Here is a 12,575-nt window from a genome sequence, read left to right on the forward strand (position 1 = left end):
TTCTTGCTTCACTTTGTGGTTTTAATTTACAAATCTGTTTAACTTTTTGGCACTAGTTGATAAAAAAAAAAAAAAAAGTTTTCCAGTGGAGTACCCCTTTAAGGTGTATGGGCAACACTTAGCCAGATAAAACCACACCCACTTCACTTCTCCACATAATACCCCGTCCAGTGTGGCCACGCATACTGGGAGCTCTAGTTGTGTAACGCACGCCGAGCTATAGAATACAGAGCACTGGTGTATCGCAACTGGAAGGGTTAATTTCTGATCGAAATTGGCTTTGTACGGCAGGGGTTAATAGTTTACGGGCCATAGCGTGTGGGAGCGGCGAGGAATAAAACCTTTGTTTTCCTAAAGTAAATACATCGAGTGAAAGGTAACCCCGGGGCGTGTACTCAGGGGGAGAGTTATCAAAACCTGTGCAGAGGAAAAGTTGCCCAGTTGCCCATAGCAACCAATCAGATCGCTGCTTTCATTTTGCAAAGGCCTTTTCAAAAGTGAAAGAAACGATCTGATTGGTTGCTATGGGCAACTCAGCAACTTTTTGATGCGTCCATAACAGACTATAGTCCAGTGTTTCCCAACCAGGGTGCCTCCAGCTGTTGCAAAGCTACAACTCCCAGCATGCCCGGACAGCCAACGGCTGTCCGGGCATGCTGGGAGTTGTAGTTTTGCTACAGCTGGAGGCCCCCTGGTTGGGAAACACTGGACTATAGTGACAACCATCTCAGAGCTACCATGGGGGGAGATTTATCAAAAAGTTGCCGAGTTGCCCATAGCAACCAATCAGATGGCTTCTTTCATTTTGCAGAGGCCTTGTTAAAAATGAAAGTAGTGATCTGATTGGTTGCTATGGGCAACTTTTTCTCTGCACAGGTTTTGATGAATCTCCCCATGGGAGAGGTGCGTCTGCTTCTAGTTTAATATGGAGCCATTTTTTAACGTATTTACGTTCCAACCAGTGTGCCTCCAGCTGTTGCAAAACTACAACTCCCAGCATGACCCGGACAGTCTTTGGAAAACACCTGGTCTAACAACCCAAACTAAAACCTTCCTTCATTGAGACTTTCAGTTTGTATCTATAAGGGTACGTTCACACGGGCGGATTACCCCCGCAGGGGATTTTCCTACCATTGACTTCAATGGGCCTGAAGGAAAATCTGCAAATCTGTCTCTATTGCGGATTTTTGGCCGACCTATTGAAGTCAATGGTAAAATTTGCTGCAGATATTCCGCAGCAAATCCGCTGCAGATTTTCAGCAGATAATCTGCCCGTGTGAACGTACCCTAAACCTATGGTCGAGCTGGGACTTGTGTTGGCAATGTGGACGCAAAAATTCTTCCATATTATTCTTGTCTGAAGTCGACCTAAGGCATTAATTAATTAGGGTGTTAACGGGGTGATAGACGGCTGGTGAAACATCAGCTCTTTGGGAGCGTCCCAGTGTCGCCAGGCATCTACAATCCTGAACTTAAACATTGTCCCCTATGAGGCTCGGATCTCTAGAAGTGTGGTCGAGCTGGGACTTGTGGTAGTAATGTGGACGCAAAAATTCATCCATATTATGCTTGTCTGAATTCAGCCCTAATTTATTGGGGTGTATATGGGGTGACGTGGTTGGCAGAGCATCAGATCTTTGGGTGTAACCATTGGTCTACTATACCGAACCAAAACGTCGACCCCTATGAGGCTTTCAGTTTGGATCTCTAGACCTGTGGTTGAGCTGGGACTTGTAGTGGTAATATGGACTCAAATGGTATTTATTGTTATTTGGGGTGATAGGTGGTTGGCGGAGCATCAGATCTTTAGGAGCATCCCAGTGTAAACATGGGTCTACTATACCGAACTAAAAGCATCATTGACCCTTAGGCTAAGTTTCTACTTTTTTTTGGGGGGGGGGGGGGGGGGGAAATGCTGAGAAAAACTGCAAATTTTGGGCCAAAATACGCTGCAGCCAGATGTTAGCTGTAAATCAATGAGAAATCACAAAATTCTTTTTCCACTTGCCGTTTTTCATTTAGGCGTTTTTTTTTTTTTCTTGGGGCGTTTTTTCAGTTTTTTTCAGTTTTTTTTCTGTTTTTGCCGTTTTTCAGGTTTCCCAAAGTCTCAGCATGTTGAGCCGCTGGTGTTTTTTTTTTGTCAAAATTAGTTGTGTAGTCCTTTTCTGTCTGAACACAGTGCTCTTTGCTGCCACCTCTGTCCATTTTAGGAACTGTCCAGAGCAGGAGAGGTTTCCTATGGGGATTTGCTTCTACTCTGGACAGTTCCTGACATGGACAGAGGTGTCAGCAGAGAGCACTGTGGTCAGACTGGAAAGAACTTCACAACTTCCTCTGGAGCATACTGCAGCTGATAAGTACTGGAAGGATTAAGATTATTAAATAGAAATAATTTACAAATCTGTTAAACTTTGTAGTTTTGATTTAAAAAAAAAATGTTTTCTACCCCTTTAAAAGGCCATCTCTGAATTAAGCAGTAGTGTAGAGTCAGTCAGCTGTAGAGGTGTAGGCGCATGGGTGGCATAAACTTTGTACTGGTGAAGGGGGCGCTATAACGGACTGAGATGTAGTACAGAGAAGTTACGCTTTTGTGCAATCAGATGTGTGGAGCAACTGCAGAGAATGACGACTTACCTCCGACCGAAACTTCCTCTTTTAGATGAATTCCTCCAGTAATACAGTGTCCTGAGTGACCGACTATGATCAATTTACATCTCCAAGCCGGACATTGCTGCAACAGTGTATCTGGGCATGCTGGGAATTGTAGTTTCACCATAGACTTGCATTGAGGGGGCGTGACATCACAAGGGGCGTGGCCGTGACATCACAACCCCCACAGCCCGCAAAACGCTGGGGCAGTGGAGTACCCATTTAAATCAACTGGTGCCAGAAAGTGATACAGATTTGTAAATTACTTCTATATAAAAATCTTAACCCTTCCAGTACTTATCAGCTGCTGTATGCTATAGAGAAAGTTGTGTAGTTCTTTCCAGTCTGACCACAGTGTTCTCTGCTGACACCTCTGTCCACGTCAGGAACTGTTCAGAGCAGGACCAAATCCCCATAGCGAACGGACAGTTCTTGACGCGGACAGAGGTGTCAGCAGTCAGCAGTGGTCAGACTGGAAAGAACTACACAACTTCCTCTGGAGCTGATAAGTGCTGGAAGGATTAAGATTATTAAATAGAAGTAATTTACACCTCTGTAGAACTTTCTGGCACCAGGTGATTTGAAGACATTTTTTTTGTCTCTGGAGTGCCCCTTTAAGTGATTGCATTTTGAGCACCTAAAATTTCTTCAATAACAAAGCAATTGCTGTACCACATTGCAGTAAGTGACTGTGGTTATATACAGTTATATATATATATATATATATATATATATATATATATATATATTGTGGCAGTGTGGCAAGGAAAGGGTGTATTTCCCTTGCTATCTCTGCAGAATGCTCCACCTGTGGCCTGATTAATGAGGTATCAGGAAGGGAAAGTGTGTGTTTAAAAGGAAAAGGAACAGAATAGTTGGGGCTCTTCCTAGGAGACAGCATGCGGGCTGTAGGGAAGAGACAGAGGCTGCTGAGGAGTACACAGCCCGAGCTATGAGTAGCTCAAAGAGAGTGACATGAATTGTGAGTAAAAGGTTGCAGGGGACATATGTTTAACCGGCTGAGGGTAGCTCAGCGGTTGTTAGTCAGGACAAGCTGATCTGTGTAGTCAGTGACCAGACGGTCTAGGATTTTGTTTGTTCCTGCTTTTTGTTTATTTCTTTCCCTGCAACCTGTGTAATAAAACTGGCAAGGTGCCAGATTTGCATTAGAACCGTTTGCTTGCTGGTTTATTGAGAAGAAACGCATCCTGTGGCGTGGTCCAGGACGATCCCCGAGCTAATCCCCAAGGAGGAATCCTTACAATTGGTGTCGGATGCGGGCAAACACGTTGCTAGGAGCAACCAGTGGTCGAGTTGCAGTGAAGTTGTTGCCAAGAGAAAACTACCGTGCATGGTGCAAGGGTGTACTCTTTCTCAGAGAGGAGACAGTGGGACGAGCCCAGCTGTGGAGTACAAGAGCAGGACTGCGCCTGTGGTGAAGTTGTTGCTAGGGGCAACAGATCGCATCAAGCGAGTGGGCACTCTTTCTCAAGTAAGGAGACAGGTGGACGGGCCACCTGCAGAGTGCAGATTACGTTTTGAGACTGTGTATAAAGGCGTTGCTAGGGGCAACGGAAAAATTTTGTTGGCAAGCGGCTGACATTTCGGCAGAGGACTATACTGTGTTTGCAAGGTTTGAAGTGTTGCAAAATGGATGTCCTGATAAGTGCTTTGTTGCAGACTGCTGCAGCACAAGAGGAAGCAAGCTTTGCAGAGTTTGAAAGGATTGCTACACATGAGGCATGGCCCAAGACACACTGGGGAAACTTGGTGTTTGGATTCATTGGAGGAGCTGCCCAAAAAGTTCATTGTGAACTGGATCCAAAGATCTTACGGGACTATGAGAAAGTCAAGACAGAGATCCTGACTAAAGTGGGAGTAAGCCAAGCTGCAAGACTACAGTGTGCACTGCAGCCTAACAGTGATGCTGGGTTTAAAGTTGCAGAGCTACTTAAAGAGCAAGTGGAGCGATGTTCTGCAGCAGAGAAGCTGGTGAGAGGTGTCCAGCACCAGCCCTTAACTGATTGGACGGCAAGAGATTCTGGTAAGACTGTTCCAGGGGTTATGGGGGCCATGTTTAATGACTATGAGACTGTACATAAGAATGATGGGACTGTGCATAAAAAGGCTGAGTCGGAGGGTGGTGTTTCCCTAGTTGACTGTGTGAACAGTGTTCAAGGTGGTACCAACCTATGTCCAGTTGCAAAATCATGTGAGGGTGGGGAACTCCTCATGAAGACTGATGAGACTGTTCACACTGTGCAGATCGGATTGAAAAAATCTGGTGAACAGAAAATGTTAAATGCAGGACTGGGAGAAAATGTATTAAAACACACTTTGCCTGAGTTAGGTCCTAGTGCTATGAACTGTCCTGTAAATTTTGAACATGTGCAATCTGATAATGTTTTTGTTGAAAAACTTATGTTGTGTTCAGATGTAAAGAGAACTGCTGCCACCTCTGACAGGACAAAAGAAAACCTGTGTGAGCTGGAAATAGACGGTAAAAAGATGACAGTTTTGTTAGACCCTAGATGTGTAATAAGTCTGGTAAAGTCCAGCAGGAGAAAGCCAGACCCCTCTATAGTGTCTATGCAGGCTGGTATTTGGGGTTATAAAACGGTTAATGTCTGTATTTCTACTCCCTATGGTACTATAGGTCATAAGGTTGCAATAGAGCCCTCCTTGGAGTATGATGTAGTACTGGGGACGGATTTTCAATTTTTTCAGCAATTATGGGAAGACTGTCAGGTGACTAGAGCAGGAACACCTGATAGGCCCACAACACTTGACTTGCATTACACACTAGAGGAGAGTTACTCAGCAGAGGCTGAGGACGGGGAGTGTCAGCAGTTACTAGATGTAGGTCAGATAGGGGTCTGCCAGACTGCTGGGGGAGCTGAAGACCAGACTGTGAGTCAAGTCCAAGAGGATCCAGTGACTCAAGTGACAAGTGTGCCTCTGACTGAAACAGAATCTTCAGTGAAACCAGAAACGGATCAGGTACAGGAACATGGGTTCCATTCGCCAGCTGAAGATGAGCCCAAGGTGGGGCTAGAGTTGCGCGGTCATCTGGAAGAGGTGACTGGAAAAGAAGCTACAGAGATGTCTGTGGATAATGCAGAAGTACTGAAGAGAGTACATGTGGAGCTGGGTGCAGCGCTTACTGTCACAAACAGAGTCCTGAGTGAAGGCGATGTGATGTCTGGACCAGAGATGGATCGTGACCAGGAAGGTCGAACCACTGGACCAGATGTTGTTGCAGACCCAGGAGCCCTAGACCTTTCTGCTGGGCAGCAGAGAGACAGTGTTGAAGTGAAAGAGAAGTCTGCCAGTGAGCAGAGAGAGAGTCCAGAGAGACTGTCCAGGAACTACCCTGAAGCCCAAGTGGCCAAGACCCTTGAAAAGGGGGAGACTACTCCTAAAGGTGGAAAAGAGTCTGAACGAGTTTGCTTGAAGGAAGAGACAGGCCAAGCACAGGTGACTGTCAGAGGACAAGAGAATGTCACAAGGTCCAGCGGCGAGAGTAAGGAGACCGCTGTAAGTAAGAGATCTCGGAAAAAACGCGCTGGTCTTGGTAAAAAAAGGGAGCAGATCCAGAACCTTGAAGAAACCTTACAGATGGTTTCTGCTAAATTGTCTCAAAAGGAAGAAGTAGTTCATCACCTGACAGAGGAGAAAGAAAAAACGCTTGCAGACTTTAATAAAGAGCAGGAAGCAAAGCTTCAGCTGCAGAAAGATATGGAGCGCCACAAAAGTGAGTTTGCGGCTCTGCAGGATGAACTGTCCCGCTCCCAGGGTCTTATGACCAGCAAGGAGAGAGAATTGGAGATTCTGGCCAAGCAGATCTCATTCAAGGATGAAGAAGTGAATGTCCTGTGTGGGGCATATCTGGCTCTACAAAGTGATCACAAGGCTAGGTTGGTAGCCATGGAAGAGCTGGAGAAGGAGAAAGTGGTAATGGCTCATAAGGTGCAGAGCCTGGAGGCGCAGAACGAAATGCATATTAAGTCTCGCGCAGCTGCCTTGGATGCACTGGGTACTCAGCTCTCTGAACAAGAGGCTCAGCTAAAAGTCTATGAGCAGAAAGTGTCCAAGATGGCGCAACTGAATAAAGACAATGAGCAGATGAGAGAACAACTGCTGTCCCTGGAGGATACTGTCAAAAACTTGACAGAATTGCTGGAAAGTGAGAAGAAGAACTCTTCTAAGCTCAAGAGTGAGCAGCAGAAATGTTTAAAGCTGGAAGGGGACATGAAGGTCCTAAAAGAAAGCCGTGACCAAGTTATAGCAGAACTGGCTAACGAGAGGTTAAAAGTGTCTCAGATGGAAATTGAGGCCAAAGCCACAGCCGTCCGTGTAAAAGAAGAAAAAATGCTTGTGAGGCAAAAGCTACTGGAGACAGGGATGCTTTCTCTAAAAAAGGCGGAGTCTGAACAATGGACGCAAGAAACAGTAGAGTCTGAAGACCATGAGAAGAAGCCATATGAAAGGTCCTCTGAAGCTGATACTGAGGTGAAACCATATGGGAAGTCCTCTGAAGCTGAGACTGAGGTGAAACCATATGGGAAGTCCTCTGAAGCTGCAGAGATATTAACATTGCATGGTGAAAATTCTGAGGCAGAGAAGTTCTCTGAGGTAGAAGTTAAACCAGAGATAACTGCAGAAGCTGCAAGTAAAGTTAGTGACACATCTGAAGGTGCAGGTGAAAAACTGGCTAAAGGAGCCAAGAGTTCTCAGCCTAAAAATGAGCCTGTGAAAGTCGGTGTCCCTAAAGAAAGGGCTAATAAGAAAGCAGAGTCCTTAAAAAGAGGTCACTGTGATAGAAGACTGGGTCGTGGTGGAAACCCTGAGAGGCACTGGATTAGAAAACACTGGAAGAAAGTCCGCAGAAGTAGAATTTGGAGAAGAGTCCGTCTCAAGGAGAAGAGGGACAGGTGCATTAAAGGGAAGCCTCCTGAAATTGTGGAGGATGACTTAGAAGACCTGCAAATGGGTGATACAGGCTCGGTTGGCCACCAGCAAAGTTCGTGCAATGGTCATACCAGTGACAGAAGAAGACAATGGCCTAGAGCATCTGCCTTGTCCGCACCTAGAGTCCAGAGCACTGCACAGACCAAGATGAAGAACCTGGTGTTGGAAAGGTGTGACATGAATGGAGCTTTTTACAAGGAATTTGTCAAAGGTGACCAAAAGTCTTGTGCTCGATGGCTGATGAAAGTCCGAATGAAAGAAGGGTGCACCATTGAAGTGGTGCAGATAAAATCTACTGATGAAGGAAGCCAAGTGCCTCAAAATCTGTTGGACGTAGTTGTTCAAGGAAAAGGAAAGGCAGTTGGACTCTGCCTTTTGAATACAAGTGCTCCTTCCCGGTGGTCTGAGCAGAGGGGGGGGATATGTGGCAGTGTGGCAAGGAAAGGGTGTATTTCCCTTGCTATCTCTGCAGAATGCTCCACCTGTGGCCTGATTAATGAGGTATCAGGAAGGGAAAGTGTGTGTTTAAAAGGAAAAGGAACAGAATAGTTGGGGCTCTTCCTAGGAGACAGCATGCGGGCTGTAGGGAAGAGACAGAGGCTGCTGAGGAGTACACAGCCCGAGCTGAGTGGCTCAAAGAGAGTGACATGAATTGTGAGTAAAAGGTTGCAGGAGACATATGTTTAACCGGCTGAGGGTAGCTCAGCGGTTGTTAGTCAGGACAAGCTGATCTGTGTAGTCAGTGACCAGACGGTCTAGGATTTTGTTTGTTCCTGCTTTTTGTTTATTTCTTTCCCTGCAACCTGTGTAATAAAACTGGCAAGGTGCCAGATTTGCATTAGAACCGTTTGCTTGCTGGTTTATTGAGAAGAAACGCATCCTGTGGCGTGGTCCAGGACGATCCCCGAGCTAATCCCCAAGGAGGAATCCTTACAATATATATATATATATTTACCTACTAAGCAGCCAAAAACAATGCGCTAGGTTTACACTGCGTTTTTGTCTCCGTTTCACTGTTTCCATTAAAACATGTTGAATTTTACTGTATGCAAAACCACATGTCCAGCTACACTATTGTGTACGCCCAAAAAAAGTGTATGTTACAATCTATTTTATTATAATTAAAGTCAATGGGAAACGGATGTTGATGCAGGGAACGCGGCAGCATCTTTCTAACATACCAATATTTTCCTTTTTCAAGTATATAAAACATATAAGTTAAATGGAAACAAACAAAAATGCAATGTGGACCCAGCCATGGGGTCCGTTCACACAGGCGGATTACCTGCGGAACTTCCACAGCGTATTTTCTGCAGAAAATCTGTAGCAGATTTTACAACCATTGACTTCAATAGGTCTGAAGAAAAATCAGCAAATCTGCCTCTATTGACAATTTTCTTCTGACCCATTGAAGTCAATCGTAGCAAAATACGCTGCGTAAATTCTCCAGGTAATCCCCCCATGTAAACGTACCATAAGGCCTTCTTCCAAAAACACCATCACACCTGACCATGAGTTGTCTCTGGCACTGCAAGTCAGCCTCACAGGAGTGATTACGACTAAGCTGCAATACCACATACAGCCTGTGGACAGAAGTGGAGCAGCCATTTTTTCCAATCTTATATGTACGTTTACGTTATCCAGGATTAGAAAAAACAGAGAGGATTTTGTAAAAAAAAAAAAAAAAAAAAAAAAACACCCCTGTTCTAAGGTTATATGTGATATTTCATCCCAGTTCCATTCAAGTAAATAGAGTCGAGTTGTAATACCACACAGAACCTGAGGACAGGGGTGGCGCTGTTTTTGTTTAGAAATCATCTCTTTTTTTTCTAACCTCTTTCAGTCCATTTCTGCAGAGTCACTATAGGTTATTTATCTAATAAGGCAGATGGCAGAAGCTGCAAGATAAAAGTATAACGGTTTATAAAGAAAACACTATCTAGTCTGGGTGCAAATATGGATATAATATATATATGTATATAACTCAGCCTGTGTGTACGTGAATGTATGCAGGTATGTATGTTTATACATGTGTGTAAGTATATATGTATGTATATGTGTGTGTGCATGTATATATGTATGTGTATATGTGTGCATGTATATATGTATGTGTATATGTGTGTATGTATATGTGTATGTGTGTATGTGTATGTGTGTATGTATATATGTGTAGATGTGTGTGTGTATGTATATATGTATGTGTGTGTGTATATATGTATGTGTGTGTATATATGTATGTGTGTGTGTATATATGTATGTGTGTATGTATATATGTATGTGTGTATGTATATATGTGTGTATATATGTATGTGTGTGTGTATATATGTATGTGTGTATGTATATATGTATGTGTATGTATATATGTATGTGTATGTATATATGTATGTGTATGTATATATGTATGTGTATGTATGTGTGTATGTATATATGTATGTGTGTATGTATATATGTATGTGTATGTATATATGTATGTGTATGTATGTGTATGTATGTATGTGTGTATGTGTAGATGTGTGTGTGTATGTATATATGTATGTATGTGTGTATGTATATATGTATGTATGTATGTGTGTATGTGTATATGTGTGTACATATATGTATAGATGTGTGTTTATGTATATGTGTATATATGTATGTGTGTATGTGTGTATGTATGTATGTGTATGTATGTGTATGTATGTATGTATGTGTATGTGTATGTATATATGTATGTGTATGTATATATGTATGTATGTGTATGTATGTATATATGTATGTATGTGTATGTATATATGTATGTATGTGTATGTGTGTATGTATATATGTATGTGTATATGTGTGTATGTATGTATGTGTATGTATGTATGTATGTATGTGTATGTATGTATGTGTATGTAGATATGTATGTGTGTATGTATATATGTATGTATGTGTTTGTATATATGTGTGTATGTATATATGTATGTATGTGTATGTATGTATATATGTGTGTATGTATGTGTGTATGTATATATGTATGTATGTGTGTATGTGTATATGCGTGTACATATATGTATAGATGTGTGTGTTTATGTGTATGTGTATATATGTATGTGTATATGTGTGTATATATGTATGTATGTATGTGTATGTATATATGTATGTGTATGTATATATGTATGTGTATGTATATATGTATGTGTATGTATATATGTATGTGTATGTATATATGTATGTGTGTATGTATGTATATATGTATGTGTGTATGTATGTATATATGTATGTGTGTATGTGTGTATGTATATATGTATGTATGTGTATGTATATATGTATGTGTGTATGTATGTGTATGTATATATGTATGTGTGTACGTATGTATATATGTATGTATGTGTATGTATATATGTATGTATGTGTATGTATGTGTATATGCGTGTACATATATGTATTAAGGTGTGTGTTTATGTGTATGTGTATATATGTATGTGTATATGTGTGTATATATGTATGTGTATATGTGTGTGTATATGTATGTATATTTGTATGTGTATAAATGTATATGTATGTATGTATAAATGTATGTGTGTATGTATAAATGTATGTATATATGTATGTATGTGTATGTATATATGTATGTATGTGTATGTATGTGTATATGCGTGTACATATATGTATTAAGGTGTGTGTTTATGTGTATGTGTATATATGTATGTGTATATGTGTGTATATATGTATGTGTATATGTGTGTGTATATGTATGTATATTTGTATGTGTATAAATGTATATGTATGTATGTATAAATGTATGTGTGTATGTATAAATGTATGTATATATGTATGTGTGTATGTATATATGTATGTATATATGTATGTGTGTATGTATATATGTATGTGTGTATGTGTATATGTGTGTATGTATAAATTTATGTGTATATGTGTGTATGTATATATATATATATAATGTGTATAAGTGTGTATGTGTGTATATGCGTGTATGTATATGTATGTACGTATGTATATATGTGTGTGTATGTATATTTGTATGTGTATATGTGTATATGTGTGTATATATGTGTATATATGTATGTACAAGCATCACTTCCAAATGGCTGGAAATATTTTGTTGAAAATTGGTCACATGTTACTTATATGTCAACTAAAAATACAGTGGAGTTAAATTAACCTTAACCCACCGCCTTATGAGTGGGTCAGAGTTTTTGTCTGAAGTCCAATGCAAGTCTATAGGATTTCCGGTACATCTCCTGATCTGTTATTCTTGGGCTGCAGAGATTGTCCGGGACTTTTAAACATCCTGACAGCTGTCCGGCCGGACGGGATATGAGGACAGTATATGAGGTGGGGATAAGGATGACATATGAGTTCGGGATATGAAGACGGGATATGAGGATCAGATATTAGGTCAGAATATGAGGACGGGATATGAGGACAGGATACGAGGTTGGGATATAAGGACAGGATATGAGGTCGAGATATGAGGACAGGATATAAGGACGGGATATGAGGTCGAGATATGAGGACAGGATATAAGGACGGGATATGAGGTCGGTATATGAGGTCGGGATATGAGGACGGGATATGAGGACGGGATATGAGGACGGGATATGAGGTCGGTATATGAGGTCGGGGTATGAGGTCGGGGTATGAGGACGGGGTATGAGGACGGGGTATGAGGACAGGATATAAGGACGGGATATGAGGTCGGGATATGATAACAGGATACAAGGTCGGGATATGAGGTCGGTATATGAGGACGGGATATGAGGACGGGATATGAGGTCGGTATATGAGGACGGGGTATGAGGACGGGGTATGAGGTCAGGATAAGAGGTAAGAGCATCATTGTTGCTTCTCTTCTACAAGGTTTAGGCAGGAACATCCGGCAGCAGTGGGTCGTCTGCTAGTATCCAATAAAGAAAGTCACGTGTATAAAATAATAGATGTAATGTAAACAGATATATTACTCATGTAATGTAAAC

General features: G+C 41.9%; 1 protein-coding gene across 6 annotated transcripts in view; it reads left to right on the plus strand.

Moving 5' to 3' along the window:
- The window catches only part of LOC130277244 (catalase-like), a 53,857-nt gene that overhangs the window by 1,638 nt on the left and 39,644 nt on the right, over window positions 1-12,575 (plus strand). Inside the window, exon 1 of one of the 6 annotated variants that reach the window (XM_056527713.1) lies at window positions 173-376. The exons of 2 other annotated variants lie outside the window; for them this stretch is intronic. Coding sequence is in view for 2 of the 4 variants with exons in the window: in XM_056527709.1 (XP_056383684.1) it covers window positions 853-903 (51 nt within the window). In the remaining 2 variants the exon portion in view is untranslated. Of the gene's footprint in view, window positions 1-172; window positions 377-818; window positions 904-12,575 lie in introns of those variants that run through there. 3 more of the 6 variants (XM_056527714.1, XM_056527709.1, XM_056527710.1) reach the window with 3 other exon arrangements.

Source organism: Hyla sarda, chromosome 6 (genome assembly GCF_029499605.1).
Source record: "Hyla sarda isolate aHylSar1 chromosome 6, aHylSar1.hap1, whole genome shotgun sequence".
Taxonomy (NCBI): domain Eukaryota; kingdom Metazoa; phylum Chordata; class Amphibia; order Anura; family Hylidae; genus Hyla; species Hyla sarda.